We start from the raw sequence: 17,986 nt of genomic DNA on the forward strand, positions 1-17,986 counted from the left end.
TTTGTTAAAACATACAGAAATGACAGAAGTGTAATTTAAGAGAAGGAAAGTTTTTGCCATTTTATTTATTTTTTGCTTCAATGGACATTGTGATGCTCCTTGGCCACCTGGGGGCAGTACAACACAGATATACATGAAGCCCGGCAGTCCTCTGTAAGCTGCAGTAATATTAGTAGTTCTTTAAAACTAAAAAGAATTATCTTTCTAAACGTCTCGCTCCGGTGTTTGCCTTCAAATATCTGTTGCTTAAAGGGTTATAACACCACAACACCGATGCTATTCGTTAGCTCGTCTGCGGTGCTTCCCATCATGTGTCGGCATTAAACTAGTAGACGCTAAGGCGAAGTTATGTGCTAGTTTTAAAGTGTAATTCTTTTTTTTCGCTTTAATTTTTGAGCACACTTCAGCTGGAACAATTGTGTGGCTTTTTGGGAGTTCAGTTGAGTTCACGGCCACCGTACAGCACTCGTATCTCAAATATTTGCTCGCAAGTCAAAATTCATGTTAAAATTGGACTTTCTTCCCTCTTTAAACTTGGACTTTTGTTATCACATTATGACCGACCATCTTGAAAAAAATAAAGTTGTAATCCCATTATACAACCCCTATTCCAATGAAGTTGGGACATTGTGTTAAACAAATAAAAACAGAATACAATGATTTTCACATCATGTTCAACCTGTATTTAATTGAATACACTGCAAAGAAAAGATATTTAATGTTCAAACTGATGATTGTTTTTAGCAACTAATCATGAACTTATAATTTTATGGCTGCAACATGTTCCAAAAAAGCTGGGACAGGCTCATGTTTACCGCTGTGTTACATCACCTTTTCTTTGAACAACAGTCAATCAACGTTTGGGAACCGAGGACATTAATTGTTGAAGCTTTGTAGGTGGAATTCTTTCCCATTCTTGCTCAATGTACAGCTTCAGCTGTTCAACAGTCCGGAGTCCTTGCTGAAATAAGCAGGGGCGTCCGTGAAAGAGACGTCGCTTGGATGGCAGCATATATTTGTCCAAAACCTGTATGTACCTTTCAGCATGAATGGTGCCTTCACAGATGTGTAAATTATCCATGCCATTGGCACTAACACAGCCTCATACCATCACAGATGCTGACTTTTGAACTTTGCGTCCATAACAGTCCGGATGGTTCTTTTCCTTTGGCCCGGAGGACACGACGTCCACAATTTCCAAAAACAATTTGAAATGCGGACTCGTCGGACCGCAGAACACTTTTTCGCTTTGCGTCGGTCCATCTTAGATGAGCTCGGGCCCAGATAAGCCGGCGACGTTTTTGGGTGTTGTTGATAAACGGCTTTTGCTTTGCCTCGTAAAGTTTCAAGTTGCACTTCCGGATGTAGCGCCGAAGTGTATTTACTGACATTGGTTTTCTGAAGTGTTCCTGAGCCCACGCGTTGATATCCTTTACACATCGATGTCGGTTTTTGATGCAGCGCCGCCCGAGGGGTCGAAGGTCACGGCCATTCAATGTCGGTTTTCGGCCTCGCCGCTTACATGCGGTGATTTCTCCAGATTCTCTGAACCTTTTGATGATATTGTGGACCGTAGAGGATGAAATCCCTCAATTCCTTGCAATTGTACGTTGAGGAACATTGTCCTTAAACTGTTGGACTATTTTCTCACACACTAAATAAATAAATAAATAACCAATTGAAATGTTTGTTTTTAATAAAGTATTACGCATTACACTTCAGAATATTTCTTTTTGGGATTTATCCACCGATGGTTTGCCTACCAGTGGTCGAATAGCTCGATGAATCTCGGCACCAGGTGTCGCACATTGATGCTTGTGACGCATATTTTGAGTGACAAAAAAAATATTGTTGCAAGATGACAGTGATGTTCAAATTTAGAATTACATTTGAAAAACAAACAAACTAAAATAACAACAATTTCAATCACGTGCTGATTATTTTTTCTCAAAAGGCGCAGAGCGCCACCGCAGGAGGATGAAAGTGCCGGATTGGGGACCGGCTGTTCTAGAAAATGCCGCTTGACGCAAATGTTTCCTGTGAATTCCTGCAGTGCCCTCGTGTGGCTCATCGGTGCACTGCAACCTGGCGCTCAGCTCAGTGTTGCCCGGTGAAGGCCGTGAGGTCATCCACAAGCGTGAAGTAGTTGTACTTGATGTCGAAGTCCATGTCGTACCAAAAGTTCACTGCGAGCAAATGCAAAAGACAGACTTGAACCCCGGTTTATCGAGGGGGTTCCAGATCCACCCGCTGTAGGTGCAAAATGAGAACTGTAGAGACTATAAGGTCGTACGTGGGCAAAGAGAGCCACAGTCTCTGACGCACACGAATACAAAATGAGACCACTCACAAGGAGTAGATGCTCACACTGATATAACCAACCAAGCAGCGAACTCCTGCCCCTGATACCGCTCACTAGGCCACGCCCCTTAGATTAGCACTGAAGGCATTTTGGTGTTTTGTTCCTAAATACATTCAATATGTTCGAAAGTAAGTGCTGAAAATGTGCAAAGACTGAGAACGATTTAGTACTGAACTGTTGTGATGTAGTTTAAAACTTTGAGTTTTTTGGCTTAAAACTAGCCCCGTGAGGACAACAGGCTGGAGTGTATACTTCCTGGCACGAGTTCCCTCCACGACGACATAAACACTGAGTGCTCTTTTACCGTGCAGTGGCCATTCGGCGGAATTGCCACTTCCTCGTTTGTAATAACTTGGCCCATTTCTACCACTATTGCGTGCATCAAACTATGCCTGACACTAAACACATCTTCCCTGAAGTGTAGTGTGTTTTGTGTTGGGCTACGGTGTCGGATGGGATCCGCCGCCCCTGAAGAGCCCGGCAGCGTTTAGTGTAGCCGCCGGCGGTCCGGTGCAACGGTGCCAGGGTCGTCGGTCACTTAGTTGCCGGCCGCGACGGGAAAAATTCATCGAGGGGGACCTGTGCGCGACGCGCTATGCGTCCGCTTACGCCACACCCTTCCGCGGCCACAGCAGCGAGATTAACGGAAGCTGAAAGAACTTTTCAGTTATTGACCAGTCGGAAGCCTGATTTCACACACTTTTTGACTTTTGTTTTGTTTTTTTGCAAAATTCATTCAAATTTGTCCCGCTTGTTAAGACTTTTCTGGGATGTGAAATTTACATTTTTTGGTGACTTTAGTGGGACTTTAAAGGCACACTTGTAACACGCAAATACTGCAGTATGTACAGTAAGTACTATTTTTCAAACCAGTTTGTTTTGTGTTTTATTATTATTGTTGTTGTTAGTTCATTAAAACAAAATTTAAAAATAGGTATGAGATATGAGTAAATCGAGTCACGAACTTGGTGACGGAACAGATTAAGCTGCTAAATCAAGATACCGCTGTAGTGTTTAACTAGGGACGGGCGAGTATCGGTATCGGGCCGATACCGGCCTTATTTCAAGGTATCGGGTACTCGTGAAGGCTGCCGATCCCAGGCACCGATACTTAAGGCAAGAAAGATTTGACACCAATAAAGTCCTCCTCGCCAGTAGTTGGCGCTACACATCGCGTGTGTCAGAAAGAAAGAAAAGACTTCGTTCACAACTATCTGTCATTGTGTTCATTGAAAGTTTAAGTATCAAAAGTACCGTAATTTCTCCTGTATAATACGCACCCCCAAAGTTGACCTCAAAATTCTGGAAAACCCTTCTACCTATGTATAATACATTTTTACAATGCATGACTTTGCTTCTACCCATATGATCAAAACATGAAGTATTATCTGTATTTTGTTAGTCTTTTTCAAATAATTATTCTGAAGTTAAGCACTTTACTTGAACACATAATACTTTCTTTAATTTCCTTGCTCTTATTTTGAAATTCACAGCCCTACTTTTATTGAGTAAATTGGAAAACACACAGTTGTGCTCATATGTTTGATTACCGAGGCAGAATTTGTAATATGGGTACAATTCTTTTTTCATAACCACTAGATGGCGGATTTATAAAATGTGAACGTTCTCCCCCCCCCGTTTGCCCCTATACCTATGTATGTATAATGCGCACTATTGACTTTTGACCATTTTTGGGAGAAGAAATGTGCATTATACATGAGAAATTACGGTACTCGTTGTATGGGTGAGACAATACTCGTACCGGTATCGGTCCGAACATCCCCAGTTTTACCATAATTGTACACTAACGCTGCTTGCGATGGTGTGCTCATGGAGGCAGCCGACCTGCGATGCAGCCGTGCGACTGTCGCACGTGGTGGAACCACAACGACGGAAGGTAGAGCATCTCTCCCGCCCTCACGCTGCAGCGCAGCGGACGCGCTCGCCGGTACGCGGGGTAGCGCTCCAGGTCCGGATCCAGGGGGTCCACGGGGATCCACGGCACCTGGCGGGGAAGAGGCCAGGAGGCCCGCGGGTCAGACGGGACGCGGCGACGCGGGTCATCCCCAACTCACCTTCTCACGGTCACGCTGGTCCACCACCTCGAAGTCACCGTCGTCCTTCTGACGGTAAACTGCAGGCTGGTACAGTCCTGGTGACACATGGTTACCGTAGTTACCGGAGTACGTACGGTAAGCGACAAGTTACGTTACTAGGGTTATCGTCAGGGTCGTTACTGTAAGGGCTGTTAATATGGTTACTAAGTTGACCATAAGGGCTATTACTATGGTTACCATAAGGAATGTTACTATTGTTGTCATCAGGGCTGCTACTCGTTACCTCAACTGATGTTACTAGGCCAGTGTGCCGGGGCACTCATGTTCTTCTATTAGCTGGGACCAAGTCCATAGAGTCATGAATGTTTCCCCTTTTTGTGATGTTTTTGTTTGTTGGTGTGCTGAGAGATTTTTCAATTGTAAAATATGTTCCTTGGCTCCATAAAGGTTGGAAATCACTGCACTAGAGTGAGTGCGAGGGCTGTTACTGTTGACCGTATCGTTTGTTATTATGGCTACTGGAAGGGATATTGCTATGGTTACCAAAAGGGCTGCTACTATTTCTAGGGATGTCGCGATCCAACTTTTTCACTTCCGATCAGATAGCAATATCGCAGCCTTGAACTTTGGCCGATACCGATCTTGGTCCGATCCGGTATCAGCAATAATGATACATAATGTACTTGTTTTTTTTAGTATGGAATGTTGGAAAAGGCTCAATCAAGTGATATTACTCAAACGGAGAACAATATTAGTAAGTATGAGTAAAACTGACCTATTTATGATCATAACTTTAAAAATAAAACTTGTACTTCATCCATCCATTTTCCGTGCCGCTTTATCCTCACAAGGGTCGCCGGCGTGCCGGAGCCTATCCCGGGGGCCATCATCGGGCGAGAGGCGGGGTATACCCTGAACTGGCTGCCAGCCAATCGCAGGGCACATTTGCGCCTACGGGCAATTTAGAGTCTTCGATGAACCTAGCACGCCTGTTTTGGGGATGTGGGAGGAAAGCGGAGTGCCAAACCGGAGAAAAGCCACGCAGGCCAGGCCGGGGATTGAACCCCGGTCCTCAGAACTGTGAGGCACGAGTGCTAACCGGTCGGCTGCCGACTGTACTACAATTTGGGGGGTGGGGGGTGTATTAGGAAATCCTGAAAAATAACTTCAATAAAACCAATAACAAAAATCTATATTTCAATTGCCATTCTACCTTTGAATAGATTGAATAACAAATACATTAGAAAACCATGCAAAATAATCTCAAGAAATAATAACTACAAATGATACTTTGAAAGTGGAAAACAGCGTTCAATTCATTTGTTTTACTGTCAGTATACGGTGGAACATCATTTGCTTTCTCTAAATGTGCGGCAAAACACGCGTTTAGTTTGATTGCGAATCGCAGTTCCTGCTGTGACGACGCTCACTTGCAGTAACAAAGAAAGTACAAGTCACCATCCGTTGTTGTTCATCTAACTCCTTTTTTTTTTTTCACAGAGTTCGGAGAATATACGCCAGAGAGTATTGTTATATTGCCTGTTTGCATGCGTTCATACAGGGTTTGTGTACCAATATTCATTATTTTGAGAGCTATTGCCGCCACTTCGATGCGAATTTCCGCTAGCTCGTTAGTGGTGTTTTTCATTCATTGTGTGTTAGCTTTGAGCTAGCGACTTTTGTGACCAAAAAAATGAAGGCTGTGGTGTATTTGAACATTTAATTGGTGTAATTGTTTTGTCATTGTGTGTTTTGTTTTGCAATGAACTTCAACAGGAGTGTCGATCAACGACTCTTACTGCCTGCTACTACGTTAGCGTCTTAGCAAGCGGTTGTTGTGATCACTTGGGCTCAGCACGCCGCCCGCGCGCTGCTGGGCAGGGTTCGGGTTCACGTAGCGTCGGTGACCCCGCCGTAAGGACTGATACGACGCTAGCTGTCACGCTACTATTGTTACCGTAAGGGATGAACGGTCTGTCAGTAGGCGGCAGCAGGATGAAGTCTTTCTGTCCAGAGATGACGCAGTAAAGGTTCTCGTAAGGATCTTTGTGTACTGAAACAGGAAATGGAATAGTTTGCTCTTGTGGTTTTTTTGTTCAACAGGAAATCAGGCGACGCGGCGAGCAACTCTGACAGGAAGTGACCGCGTCGGCTTCACCGAGCCAGAAGTTGACGGCGTCGGGTAACTTTCCTGAACAAATAACAAAATCATAATCAACAGATGGTCAAACGCTCAGGAGCGCCACCTCGCTCACCCAGCGCCGTGCTCATCCAGTCGACGTGCGCGTCCACGTCGGCCGTCAGCTCGGGGAGTTCGTCCGGCAGGTTGGAGCACTGCTTCTGAACGTAGAACACGCCGCCGCCGCCGCGCTTCTTCACCTGACGCACGCACACGCAATTGATATGCAGAAAACGCCCTCCATCGTGCGCTTGCGTGCCTTATGATAAGTGGAAATCCGCCAAATAGAAATACCCAATTTAAATACATTTCCCAGTACTTCCTTTTTTTCAGATCTTTATACGCGCTTTCAAAACAATACGAAAGCATTTCAACACATCTGCAGTGGACCCCCGCACAATCGGTTCAGCATCTGCGGATTTGAAAAAACAACAACAAAGAACGCTTTTTTTTTTTTTTTTTTCATGCTTATTGATGGTATTTACCTGCTTATTTGCCCCTTTTCAGCAAAATAGGTAATTTAGTGACGGTAACTCTCCAAATATTTTGGTTTGTTTTTAGAACCTACCCCGGTTTTTCATGGAAACCGCTTATTGGCCGTATTTTCCTATGTGGCAAAGAAAAAAAAAAAAAAGTTATTGATTATTATATTTTTTTTACCGTGGCAATTATAATGGGCGTCAATTTTTGCGATTTGCAGCGGCGTCCGTTCTTTAGAGGGGTAGGAGGGGTCCACTGTAATATATTCCGAGAGCAAGAGCAATAGATAACACAACTATATTGTAGAAAGAGTAATTGTACTGTAATAACATTCACAGAAAAAAAAAAAAGCAAACTACCGGGACCGCGAAAACTGAACTTTGCCGTATCTCTCCTTTTGGAATCGACTCTTCGGGTTGTCATACGTGAAGCGAGGGTTGCGCAACAAGCGTCATCTTGACCTTTCCTTGGATGATGTCGAGCACGGAGGAAAAGCTCATGCGTCGTTCTTCGGGCGTCACAAATCGGTCGTCTTTGACGGCGTCGGCATAACCGTCGGGGGTCACCGCCACGCTGATGACCTTGGAGCCCACCTTCTCCCTGCGGACGGGAAGCCGGAAGCCCACGCTCAGGAGGGAGGCGTTCTCGAAGGGGGCGGGGGCGTCGTACCTGAGGTACGTCGGCGTCCACCCGGACAGAGCCGGCCAATGGTTGAAGGCGTTTCGTACGATGCACGGCCTGTTGGGACCAATCCAGTCGCGGTAGAATTGCAGCGGGTCGGGTGGGCCGTCCACGTAAGGCACCGATTGGCTCAGATACAAATCTGAAACGGGACAATTGGACTACACTCCGAGCAGTAGGAAACGAACAACTATAGTCGTATTAGTAGGGTAGCAGAAACTCTAAACTCACTGTGCAATATCCATACACGGAATTTTTGTGTCCTTGATGTCAAATTTGAAGAAAAAATAGATTGAAATCGATTTTTCAATCATCAGCAGTGGGTGTGCCTAGTTATAAGTGTTGTCTAAAATGTCATGTTAATATGACTATATTTTGACATTTTTTTGAACGGTTTTATGGTGGTATTTTACAGTTTTCACCCTATCCCCGAGCACAAGGTTTGGATACATGAAGCTCTAGCTTTCTACTAAAAAAATGCTAAATTGGTGTAACTTTGACCATAAATTCCATAAAATATAATCGAAGTAATGATTTCTCATCATATATACAAAACATTTCAAATTATGTCTTTTATTTTGCTGTCATTGGCGCCACATTGACCATTTTCAGATCAATCAAGTTTAGTCCAAATCGGATTCTTGAGTTGAATGTGTCATTTTGTCTTGTCACTCAAGCACATGCCAGAAGTCAGACATTTTGAGTTAACTTTTTTCCTCATTTGTAATAATATTTTGATTGCATGTCATTACCAAACGACTTGTAGTGTTAATATGTTTCAAGCTTTTCCTGTAAAAACCTGATAATCAGCTAGCAAAAAGGACATTTTAAGCTAACTCTACCAGCATAGCACAGTTAGCTAAAAACTTTGAAATGTTATTACCACCATATGTCATCGCATAATGCAGTATGGTGCTGATGAAAAGTGCCCGAAATCAAATAAACATCCTCATGTGCAATGCTACTACTCAGACTACAATTCTATTCTTCATCTTCTTGCAGCATTATTTATCCTCTGATGTAAATATTTTTGTAATTTACATACATGTCTGCACTGGAGAAGGAGCTGCTTTTATTCTCATTGTACATGTGTACAGTGACATTAGAATGCATTCTATTCTATTCTAGTACCTACAGTAGAATACTAGTAAAGGAGGAGTTGTAGATTAAATAGTAGTAGTACTGCAGTACCGTGAGCCTCTAGGGAGAATTGAGCCAGACGTTCCTTCACGACGTCCATTTCGTTTGTTTATCGCTCGTCTGATGATCAAGAACGATCAATAAATTAATCCATAATCACATTTTAGTCCTCAGCCCCCTCGTCCATGCTGCATTGTTTCCACTTTCTGCGCCTGCGCACTTGGTCGTCGGCGGCGTCCCGGCTACCGGCATTGCTTCCCCTGCTGGCGGGAAGGTGAATTGCAGTCAAATAAATCGATTTTCCGTCCCAGAATTGACCATAAATGAAATCAGTCTTGATATTTTTACATTGCATTTTTCATGAAAATTTCAAGCATTCAAACTTAATAAGGAAAAAGTTATTTTATGAAACAGAACCTGAGCTATAGATGACCTTTGTCCCCTTAGACATAAACAAACACGCGCCGTACTGCGCATGTGCAAATTGCGTCACTTCCGGAGATTTTCCGTTTACGGTTTCTGGGTGGCGCTCTCTCTTTTTTTTTTTTTTAAAAGTATTTTCATCAGCACACTAAATCTTTGAATCATTTCCAGGTTGTACAACAAGAACATCACAACATTTCGTCACCGTGACGTAAGTGAGCCACGCAGCGAGGCGCCTGGAGCTGGGCTAGCACTTAGCATGCTAACCGATGGGGCAGACATTTTTTTTGATTTAGCTTCTACCGGTGACACGCACACACACACACACACACACAGCATTATCAGACTGATCGGTTAAAGACGATTCTATTCATATAAGTTTCATTTAGGTATGTTACTGAAAAATTCAAACCACCTGTATATCAAAAGAAAGATATAGTTGGATAGAGTTTTGAAACACGAATAAAACAAGACTTAGTTTGTACGAATCAGAAAAGGATGAAGGATTCTACGGCGTTTTTTTAAATCTTGCATATCGGCTCAAATTGACTTATCAAGAAATCATGAGGAAATGTGCGACCAAAACGTTTAGCTGTTTGCGGGAAAAATGTCCGCATGTTTCTTATTACAACCCCAGTTCCAATGAAGTTGGGACGTTGTGTTCAACATAACTAAAAACAGAATACAAAGATTGGCAAATCATGTTCAACCCATATTTGATTGAATACACTACAGAGACAAAATATTTAATGTTCAAACTGATCAACTTGATTGTTTTTAGCAAATGATCATTTAATTTGATGGCTGCAACAGGTTCCAAAAAAGCTGGGACAGGCTCATGTTTACCGCTGTGTTACATCGCCTTTTCTTTGAACAACATTCAATCAACGTTTGGGAACTGAGGACACGAATTGTTGAAGCTTTGTAGGTGGAATTCTTTCCCATTCTCGCTCGATGTACAGCTTCAGCCGTTCAACAGTCCGGGGTCTCCGTTGTCGTATTTTACGCTTCATAATGCGCCACGCATGTCCAATGGGAGACGGGTCTGGACCGCAGGAAGGCCAGTCTAGTACCCGCACTCTTTTACTACCAAGCCACGCTGTTGTAACACGTGCAGAATGTGGTTTGGCCTTGTCTTGCTGAAATAAGCGGGGGCGTCCGTGAAAGAGACGCCGCTTGGATGGCAGCATATGTTTCTCCAAAACCTGGATGTACCTTTCAGCATGAATGGTGCCTTCACAGATGTGTAAGTGACCCATGCCATTGGCACTAACACAGCCCCATACCATCACAGATGCTGGCTTTTGAACTTTGCGTCCATAACAGTCCAGATGGTTCTTTTCCTCTTTGGCCCGGAGGACACGACGTCCACCATTTCCAAAAACAATTCAAAATGTGAACTCGTCAGACCACAGAACACTTTTCCACTTTGCGTCGGTCCATGTTAGATGAGCTCGGGCCCAGTGAAGCCGGCGGCCTTTCTGGGTGTTGTCGATAAATGGCTTTTTCTTTGCATAGTCGAGTTTCAAGTTGCACTTCCGGATGTAGCGCCGAACTGTATTTACTGACATTGGTTTTCTGAAGTGTTGCTGAGCCCACACGGTGATATCCTTTACACGTCGATGTCGGTTTTTGATGCAGCGCCGCCCGAAGGATCGAAGGTCACGGTCATTCAATGTCGGTTTTCGGCCTCGCCGCTTACATGCGGTGATTTCTCCAGATTCTCTGAACCTTTTGATGATATTATGGACCGTAGAGGATGAAATCCCTCAATTCCTTGCAACATTGTCCTTAAACTGTTGGACTATTTTCTCACGCACTTGTTCACAAAGAGGTGAACCTCGCCCCATCTTTGCTGGTGAATGACTGAGCAATTGAGGGAAGCAATCCTGGCACCCACCTGTTCCCAATGAGCCCGCTCACCTGTGGGATGCTCAACTTTTTTTGCCACCTGTCCCAGCTTTTTGGGAACGTGTTGCAGCCATAAAATTGAAAGTTCTAAAAACAATCAAGTTGATCAGTTTGAACATGAAATATCTTGTCTTTGTAGTGTATTCAATTCAATATAGGTTGACCATGATTTGCAAATCATTGTATTCTGTTTTTATTTATGTTGAACACAATGTCCCAACTTCATTGGAATTGGAGTTGCCACGCAAATGTGATGTTCAAACAAGCCATTTTCCGATGTTTCAACGGCAACGTCCGCTCGAGCCATCTCATTTTCCGGGTCAAACCCGGAGCGAGCGCATAGCCGGAATGACAGAAAACAAGAATAATAAGAGTTCATCACGTCCATATACATTTCAAGCGCGTCAAAATCGAGGGACGTTTTCATCATTGTCAAAACCACGGAAAATCTCGTGAATGGAAAAGCCGAGGTGGTAAAGGCATTTCCCAACAACGGCCGTGCAAAACAACTACGAGGGTGACCTTGCGTGAAATAATGAGAAAACGCGATTCGGGTGGACCTCTGCTAAATCTGCAAATCGGGCACAGCAAATTGTAAAGAAAATGGCGGCCGTTTTTCTGGCTTTCGTGACAAACCTTGATTATTTTTCTGTTAAGTGTCACCTTTTTTGTTGAATCCGAGGTTAAAACTTTCATACCTTTCTTAATCTTTATCCTAGTTTCAATAGGGTGGTTATGGTATCATTAGAAAGCTTGCTCAATACACAAACAGATAACAGAATTACAAGAATTTTATTGATTTCTAATTAATTTCAGTCATTGTGTGAATAAGTCAATCTCAGGATAACAAAAATAATCATCATTTGAAAACTACCATGAATATTAAATAGAAAATTTCAACATAAAATAATGTACAAATGTAAAGTTATCAAAATGTAATCAAATACAGCAAATAAGGCTATATAATGACTATTAATGCCGTACATCATTTTTATAAACGGTGCCATGCATAGAACAAACAAATGAATAAGAGTCGAATCGTCAATAGACATAATAAGGAATAAATAGAGCACATTTGAAGTTGGTAAAAATCCTGAAATTCGCATCGTTAGTTAACGGAAAAGAAATGCGTTCGTGGCAGGAGAGAGTAACATCACATGAAGGGACCTCGCCAGCTGTCGGACCAAAAAGATTTGCTGCCGTTTGTCGACAAACAAGACATCCGATTTGGCAGAAACATTGAAATACATAGAACAAATACCAGAAAGTGGATTTGAAAAAACGGCCTCAAGTTTTTGGGAGGATTTACCGACTGTAAATTGGGGAAAGGTTGTCCGAGTCTCACAACGCGTGAACTCGCCGTTTGGAGAAATGTTGAAGTCGTGATTAAAACGAGGACACGTGTTCTACGTCGTCGGCAGTGCCACCGCCAGCCACTCGAAAAGCGCGATCTCGGGCGCGGCGCAGATTCGGGGAGCCGTTCGGCCGCGGATACGCACGCTGATTGACACCCGTCGGCGTTGGTGTCCGGGACGGAGACGGTTTGGACCTGCGGGCAGGATGGGGAACAGCGCTCTCAAGTCTCACCTGGAGACCGCCCAGAAGACGGGGGTGTTCCAGCTCACTGGAAAAGGACTTCCGGAGGTGAGACGACAACCTGTTCTGATACCATGTGGGTTCTATAACCACCGTGTTCGGGTATCATTTGGTTTTTATAGTTAACATATTGTAGGCCCATCATGTAGGGCAGTGCTAAGCAAAACTTTCAAGCTCCAGGTCCCAGAAAGTTTGCTGAGATCTACCACTACAATATCTTGCAAAAAACACACATCCATACACATAGCCACCAGAAAGTATTGACATCCTTTCACTTTTTCCACATTTTATGTCCGTCCGTCCATTTTCTGAGCCGCTTCTCCTCACGCGGGTCGCGGGCGTGCCGGAGCCTATCGCGGCCGTCATCGGGCGGGAGGCGGGGTACGCCCTGAACCGGTTGCCAGCCAATCGCAGGGCACATACAAACAAACAACCATTCGCACTCGCATTCACACCTACGGGCAATTTAGAGTCTTTAGAGTCACCTACCATGCATGTTTTTGGGATGTGGGAGGGAAAGCGGAGCGCCCGGAGAAAAGCCACGCAGGCACGGGGAGAACACGCAAACTCCACACAGGCGGGGCCGGGGATCGAACCCGGGTCCTCGGAACTGCGAGGCTGACGCTCTAACCGGTCGTCCACCGTGCCGCCGACAGTTGTGCAAATTGATTGAAAATGTAAACATAATAGGTCCAGAAGTATTCACCCCCTTGGCTTAATATTTTGTTGGCGCACCTTTGGCAGCAATCACAGCCTCAAGTCTTCTTGGGTATCTCTCTCCGAGCTTGGCACTCCGGTTTTGGGGCATTTTCTCCCATTCTTCTCTGCCGATCCTCTCAAGGTCAGTCAGGTTGGCCAGGCAGCGTCGGTGGACAGCCGTTTTTCGGTCTTTCCAGAGATGTTCAATCGGATTCGAGGCCGGGCACTCGAGGACATTCACAGGCTGCTCCTGAAGCCACTCCTTTGTTATCTCGTGCAACATCGTGTCGGAAGGTGAATCGGCGCCCTCGTCTGAGTTCCGCAGCACTCTGGAGCGAGTTCTCTTGAAGAACGTCTCTCTATTTGGCAGCTGTCATCTTACCCGCTATGCGGACTCGTCGCCCCGTTCCCGCAGCAGGAAAAACAAAACAAAACAAAAAACCACAGCATAATGCCGGAACCAGCATGCTTCACAACAGTAAGGGACGGTGTTAGCCAGGTGATGAGCAGGGCCTCCTCTTCTCCAGATATGATGCTTGCAATTCAGGCCACAAAGTTCTACTTTGGTTTCATCGGGCCAGAGAATTGTCTCCCTGTAGGTCTGAGATTCCTTAAGGTGGCTGCCGTGTGCCTTTCAGTGAGAAGCGCCTTCCGTCTGCCCTCTCTACCGTAAAGGCCTGATTGGTTGAGTGCGTTAGCAATGGTTGACCCGGGTTATATAGTCAGCATCAGGGAGGGACGAGTACCGATACCAGCCTTATTTCAAGGTATCGACTACTCGTGAAGGCGGCCGATATCAGCCATTGATGCTGAAGGCAAAAAGAAATCCGACATGGAGTAAGTCCTCCTCGCCGGTAGTTGGCGCTACACTGCGGCGGTTTGACAAATCGGCTAATCATCACGTGCAGCAGAAACAGGTCTTTGTGCACAATTAACTGTCATTGTGTCAATCTACATTTTTTGTATTAAAAGTACGAGTGATATCGGTCCTCGGTATCTGTATTGGTGAGTACTCAAGAGTGGGGAAAAAAAAAAAAGTGTCGTCGAGCATCCCTAGTCAGAATGTTAATGACTCGACCGAGGTCTCAGGCAAGCGTTGGTGCTGCTCGCTGCTGATGCTAAGCTAACGGGTTCGGATCCGGGACTTTGTGGTCTTCAGTTTCCAGATGAACTGCAGCGGCTCACAGCAAACCTTCGGACCGTGGACCTGTCTGACAACAAGATAGAGTCGCTTCCTCCTTCCATCGGAAACTATGCGCAGCTCCGGAGTTTGACCCTCAACTCCAACAGACTGAGTGAGTCCAAACCTTTTGGTCCAAACTGTTGGGTGGGGCTGGGACGAGGCACCGCACCGTTGTGGTCCACATGGAGCTCACGTGAGCTTGCTCTTTGGTCCTCAGGCGGCCTTCCCGCTGAGATCGGGAAGTTGAAGAAAGTGGAGACTCTGAGTCTCAGTGCCAACCGGATCCAGCAGCTCCCACCCACCGTGGACCAGCTCAAGGCTCTGCGGACCCTCATTCTGGCTGGGAACCGCATCTCTGAGTTCCCCACCGGACTAGGAGCGCTGAGACACCTGGACCTGCTGGACTTGTCCCGCAACCAGATTCGGAGCGTCCCGCCAGAGGTGTCAGAGCTTCAGGTCATCGAGATCAATCTCAACCAGAACCAGGTACCAAACAATTATACCGGCCCATTAAGAAGCAGAACCAGGCACTTAACCACCAAATTGGCTAACAAGAACCAGAACAATTAGATCAGTCCATTGGAAACCAAAACCAGGTACAAAACAATCAGATCAGTCAAACGGGAAACAAAACCAGGTACCATACCATTAGATTGGTACAACAAGAACCAGAACCAGGTAGTAAACAATAAGACTGGTTCAAAACCAGGTACCAGACATGAGATGGATCCATCAGAGACCAGGAGCACATTCCATACAGCTAGATTAGTCCATCAGAAAGCAGTACCAGGAAACAAAAAATAAGATTAAGGCCACAAGAAGTAGAACCAGATACCACACAACCAGATTGATTCATCAGACGCCAGAACCAAGTACCATCCAATCTGATCATTCCAACAGTAAGCAGAACCAGATACTATACAATTAGATTGGTCCAATAAGAAACAGAATCGGGTACCAAACCATCTGATCCGTCTGACAAGAACCAAAGCCAGGTACGAAACAATAAGTTCAGTCCAGCGGGAAGAAGAAACCAGGAAACGTCAGAAACAATCCATATCGGATAACAGACAGTGTGTTTAGTCCATTTTGTATCAAGTGCCAATCAATCAGAGGTCCAACAGAAACCAAAACCAGGGAGCAAAGAATCAGATTTGTCCAATGAGAGCCAGAACCAGGAACCAAACAACAGATCTTGGTTCCTGCGGGTGATCCTGTGTTTGTGGTGGTAAGTCCGTAGCTTTCTTGTAAACGAAAGGTTATGCTCGTCTTCCAGATCTCGCTGCTGTCTGCGGACGTGTCTCGGTGTCCTCGCCTCAAGGTTCTGCGTGTGGAGGAGAACTGTTTAGATCTGGCCGCCATCCCGCTATCCATCCTGAACGAGTCGCAAGTGTCTCTCTTCTCAGTGGAAGGAAACCTCTTTGAGGTCAAGAGTCTGCGAGACCTGGATGGGTACGACAAGGTGAGGAGGCTCAGCGCACACCACGACAGGCTAAGCTAGGCCAGGCTTTCCACTAAATTGCTGTAGTGGGAGTAGCTTGTTGTCAGATTGGTGCAACAGTCCATCAAGACCCAGAACCAGATAGAAAATGATCTGATCAGTCCAACAGAAATCAGAAGCAGTTACCAAACATTACGATTGATTCAATAAGAACCACAACCTGGTACCTGACAGGTCAACTGAAACCAAAACGAGACGCTAGACAATCAGATCAGTCCAACATAAAGCACAACCGCCCACGTCTGTCCAAATGTGACGTTGGCATCGGGGAGGCTAGCCAGCAAAAGGCTAGTAGTTTCATCTCGGATTGTAGCCTTTGTGCCAAGTCTGGTATCGGTCTAATAAGAACCAGGTAGCAAACAAATCAGTCCAACAGGAAGCAGAACCAAGTACCGAAAACTCGATCAGTTGGTCAAGGTAGACTAGACTAACAGTTTCGTCTCCGGTTATATCCGTACAATTAGACCGGTCCGACCGGAGCCAGAACCAGGTATCAAACGATGAGATCTGTCCAACAGCAAACAGAACCGAGTACCAAGAATTAGATCGCTCTGCCAAGTTAAAGCTTGGATAGACTAGACTAGGTTTAGCTAACACTTGGCTGTAGCCATACAATCAACAGGAACCAGAACCTGGCATCCTACAATTAGACCGGTTTAGTAAGAACCAGAAACGGGTACCCACTAGTCTTTCGTTGGCCGTGAGGTGTCTGTAGAATTGTTGTCGTCTAGCCACAAGCGCTCAGTGCTTCAGCCAATCAGAAAGCAGCATGTGACCTTCGTGTCTTCCCTTCTCAGTACATGGAGCGTTTCACCGCAACCAAGAAGAAGTTTTCCTGAAGGCCGCAAGCGCCACCACCTCTTCCTCCTCTTCCTCCTCCTCTGCTGCCGACAAGCAGGAAGTAGGAGTGGAAGAAGAGCCGAGAGACCATTCCGGTGTTTTTCCCGACAGTCAGTGCCGCTTGTGTCCCGCTAACCCCCACAGGAAGTACTTTGCGGCTGCCGCTGTCGACTCGCTGTGGCCATCCGGAGGAACAAAGTGGAATTGCAACACGTCCTTTTCGAGTCACGAAGGCCACGGCGACTTCTATTGGCGCTTTTGAGTCGCTTTTCTAGACAAAAACCTTTGTCGCCTCGGCGACGGGTTTGCGAAACTGCGGCACGTGTTCCTGCGAGGAAGCAGAAAGACAGGAAGTCAGATGTTCTTCTGGTGATGATGTCATCGATGTGTCAGCTATGTTCTCGCATCATGAATGTTAAGAACGTTAACATTAGCTGCTAGAGTTTAGCCACCGGCACGCGAGCTATATTTCCGCTTTGTCATGTTTTTAATGAACTTTCACAATAAAAGCATTCCTCTTAGCATGCGCCGAATCGACCAAGGACACTGAATGTTTGAAATGTAAATGAAGGAATGAGTAATAAAATAGTCCATTTTCATAAATACACATTCAAAAAGTCACATTTATCCAATACATTTGAAATGTACATGTTCACTTATAGTAAATTGACTAAATTATTCGATAAATGAATAAAAATGAGCTAAAAAAACCTTCAAATGTTTGTAAAATACTGTAATCCAGCAGTCGTCAAAGTGTGGTACGAGTCCTACGAGCGGTACGCGCGCGCTCTCTCGTTGACGCAAAAAAAATCGATTTCGACTTGTGTTGAACTTTTTAGTACGACGCGTGTGCGTGCGATCGTTTTTGGGTTGTACTTTCCGACACTTAAATGTTCAAAGTCTGCAGAATGTTTTCAGGAGTAAAGCCTTTGCC

At 45.1% G+C, this 17,986-nt stretch overlaps 2 protein-coding genes across 5 annotated transcripts; one reads left to right on the forward strand and one right to left on the reverse strand.

Annotated features, from left to right (window-relative positions):
* Positions 1–668: 668 nt before the first annotated feature.
* Positions 669–9,357, reverse strand: jmjd7 (jumonji domain containing 7). Of its 3 annotated transcripts, XM_061697379.1 has the most exons (10): positions 9,317–9,357; positions 8,951–9,159; positions 7,748–7,901; positions 7,540–7,678; positions 6,675–6,798; positions 6,554–6,610; positions 6,377–6,472; positions 4,438–4,514; positions 4,208–4,367; positions 669–2,186 (listed from the first exon to the last, which is right to left on the reverse strand). In XM_061697379.1, the coding sequence occupies exons 2-10, from the start codon at positions 8,997–8,999 to the stop codon at positions 2,098–2,100; spliced, it is 945 nt and encodes a 314-aa protein (XP_061553363.1). In that variant the 5' UTR covers positions 9,000–9,159; positions 9,317–9,357; the 3' UTR covers positions 669–2,097. The 3 variants fall into 3 exon arrangements, with proteins under 3 accessions (XP_061553363.1, XP_061553364.1, XP_061553365.1); XM_061697380.1 differs by lacking the exon at positions 6,554–6,610; XM_061697381.1 differs by lacking the exons at positions 7,748–7,901; positions 8,951–9,159; positions 9,317–9,357 and having other exon boundaries at positions 7,259–7,655.
* A 65-nt stretch (positions 9,358–9,422) lies between these two features.
* lrrc57 (leucine rich repeat containing 57) lies at positions 9,423–17,748 on the forward strand. 2 transcript variants are annotated; one of them, XM_061697382.1, is made up of 6 exons: positions 9,423–9,533; positions 12,655–12,877; positions 14,688–14,823; positions 14,929–15,197; positions 15,988–16,173; positions 17,010–17,748. In XM_061697382.1, the coding sequence occupies exons 2-6, from the start codon at positions 12,794–12,796 to the stop codon at positions 17,049–17,051; spliced, it is 717 nt and encodes a 238-aa protein (XP_061553366.1). In that variant the 5' UTR covers positions 9,423–9,533; positions 12,655–12,793; the 3' UTR covers positions 17,052–17,748. The 2 variants fall into 2 exon arrangements, with proteins under 2 accessions (XP_061553366.1, XP_061553367.1); XM_061697383.1 differs by lacking the exon at positions 9,423–9,533 and having other exon boundaries at positions 9,540–12,877.
* The last annotated feature ends 238 nt before the right edge of the window (positions 17,749–17,986 follow it).

The sequence above is a fragment of the Phycodurus eques genome, chromosome 14 (assembly GCF_024500275.1).
Source record: "Phycodurus eques isolate BA_2022a chromosome 14, UOR_Pequ_1.1, whole genome shotgun sequence".
NCBI lineage: Eukaryota > Metazoa > Chordata > Actinopteri > Syngnathiformes > Syngnathidae > Phycodurus > Phycodurus eques.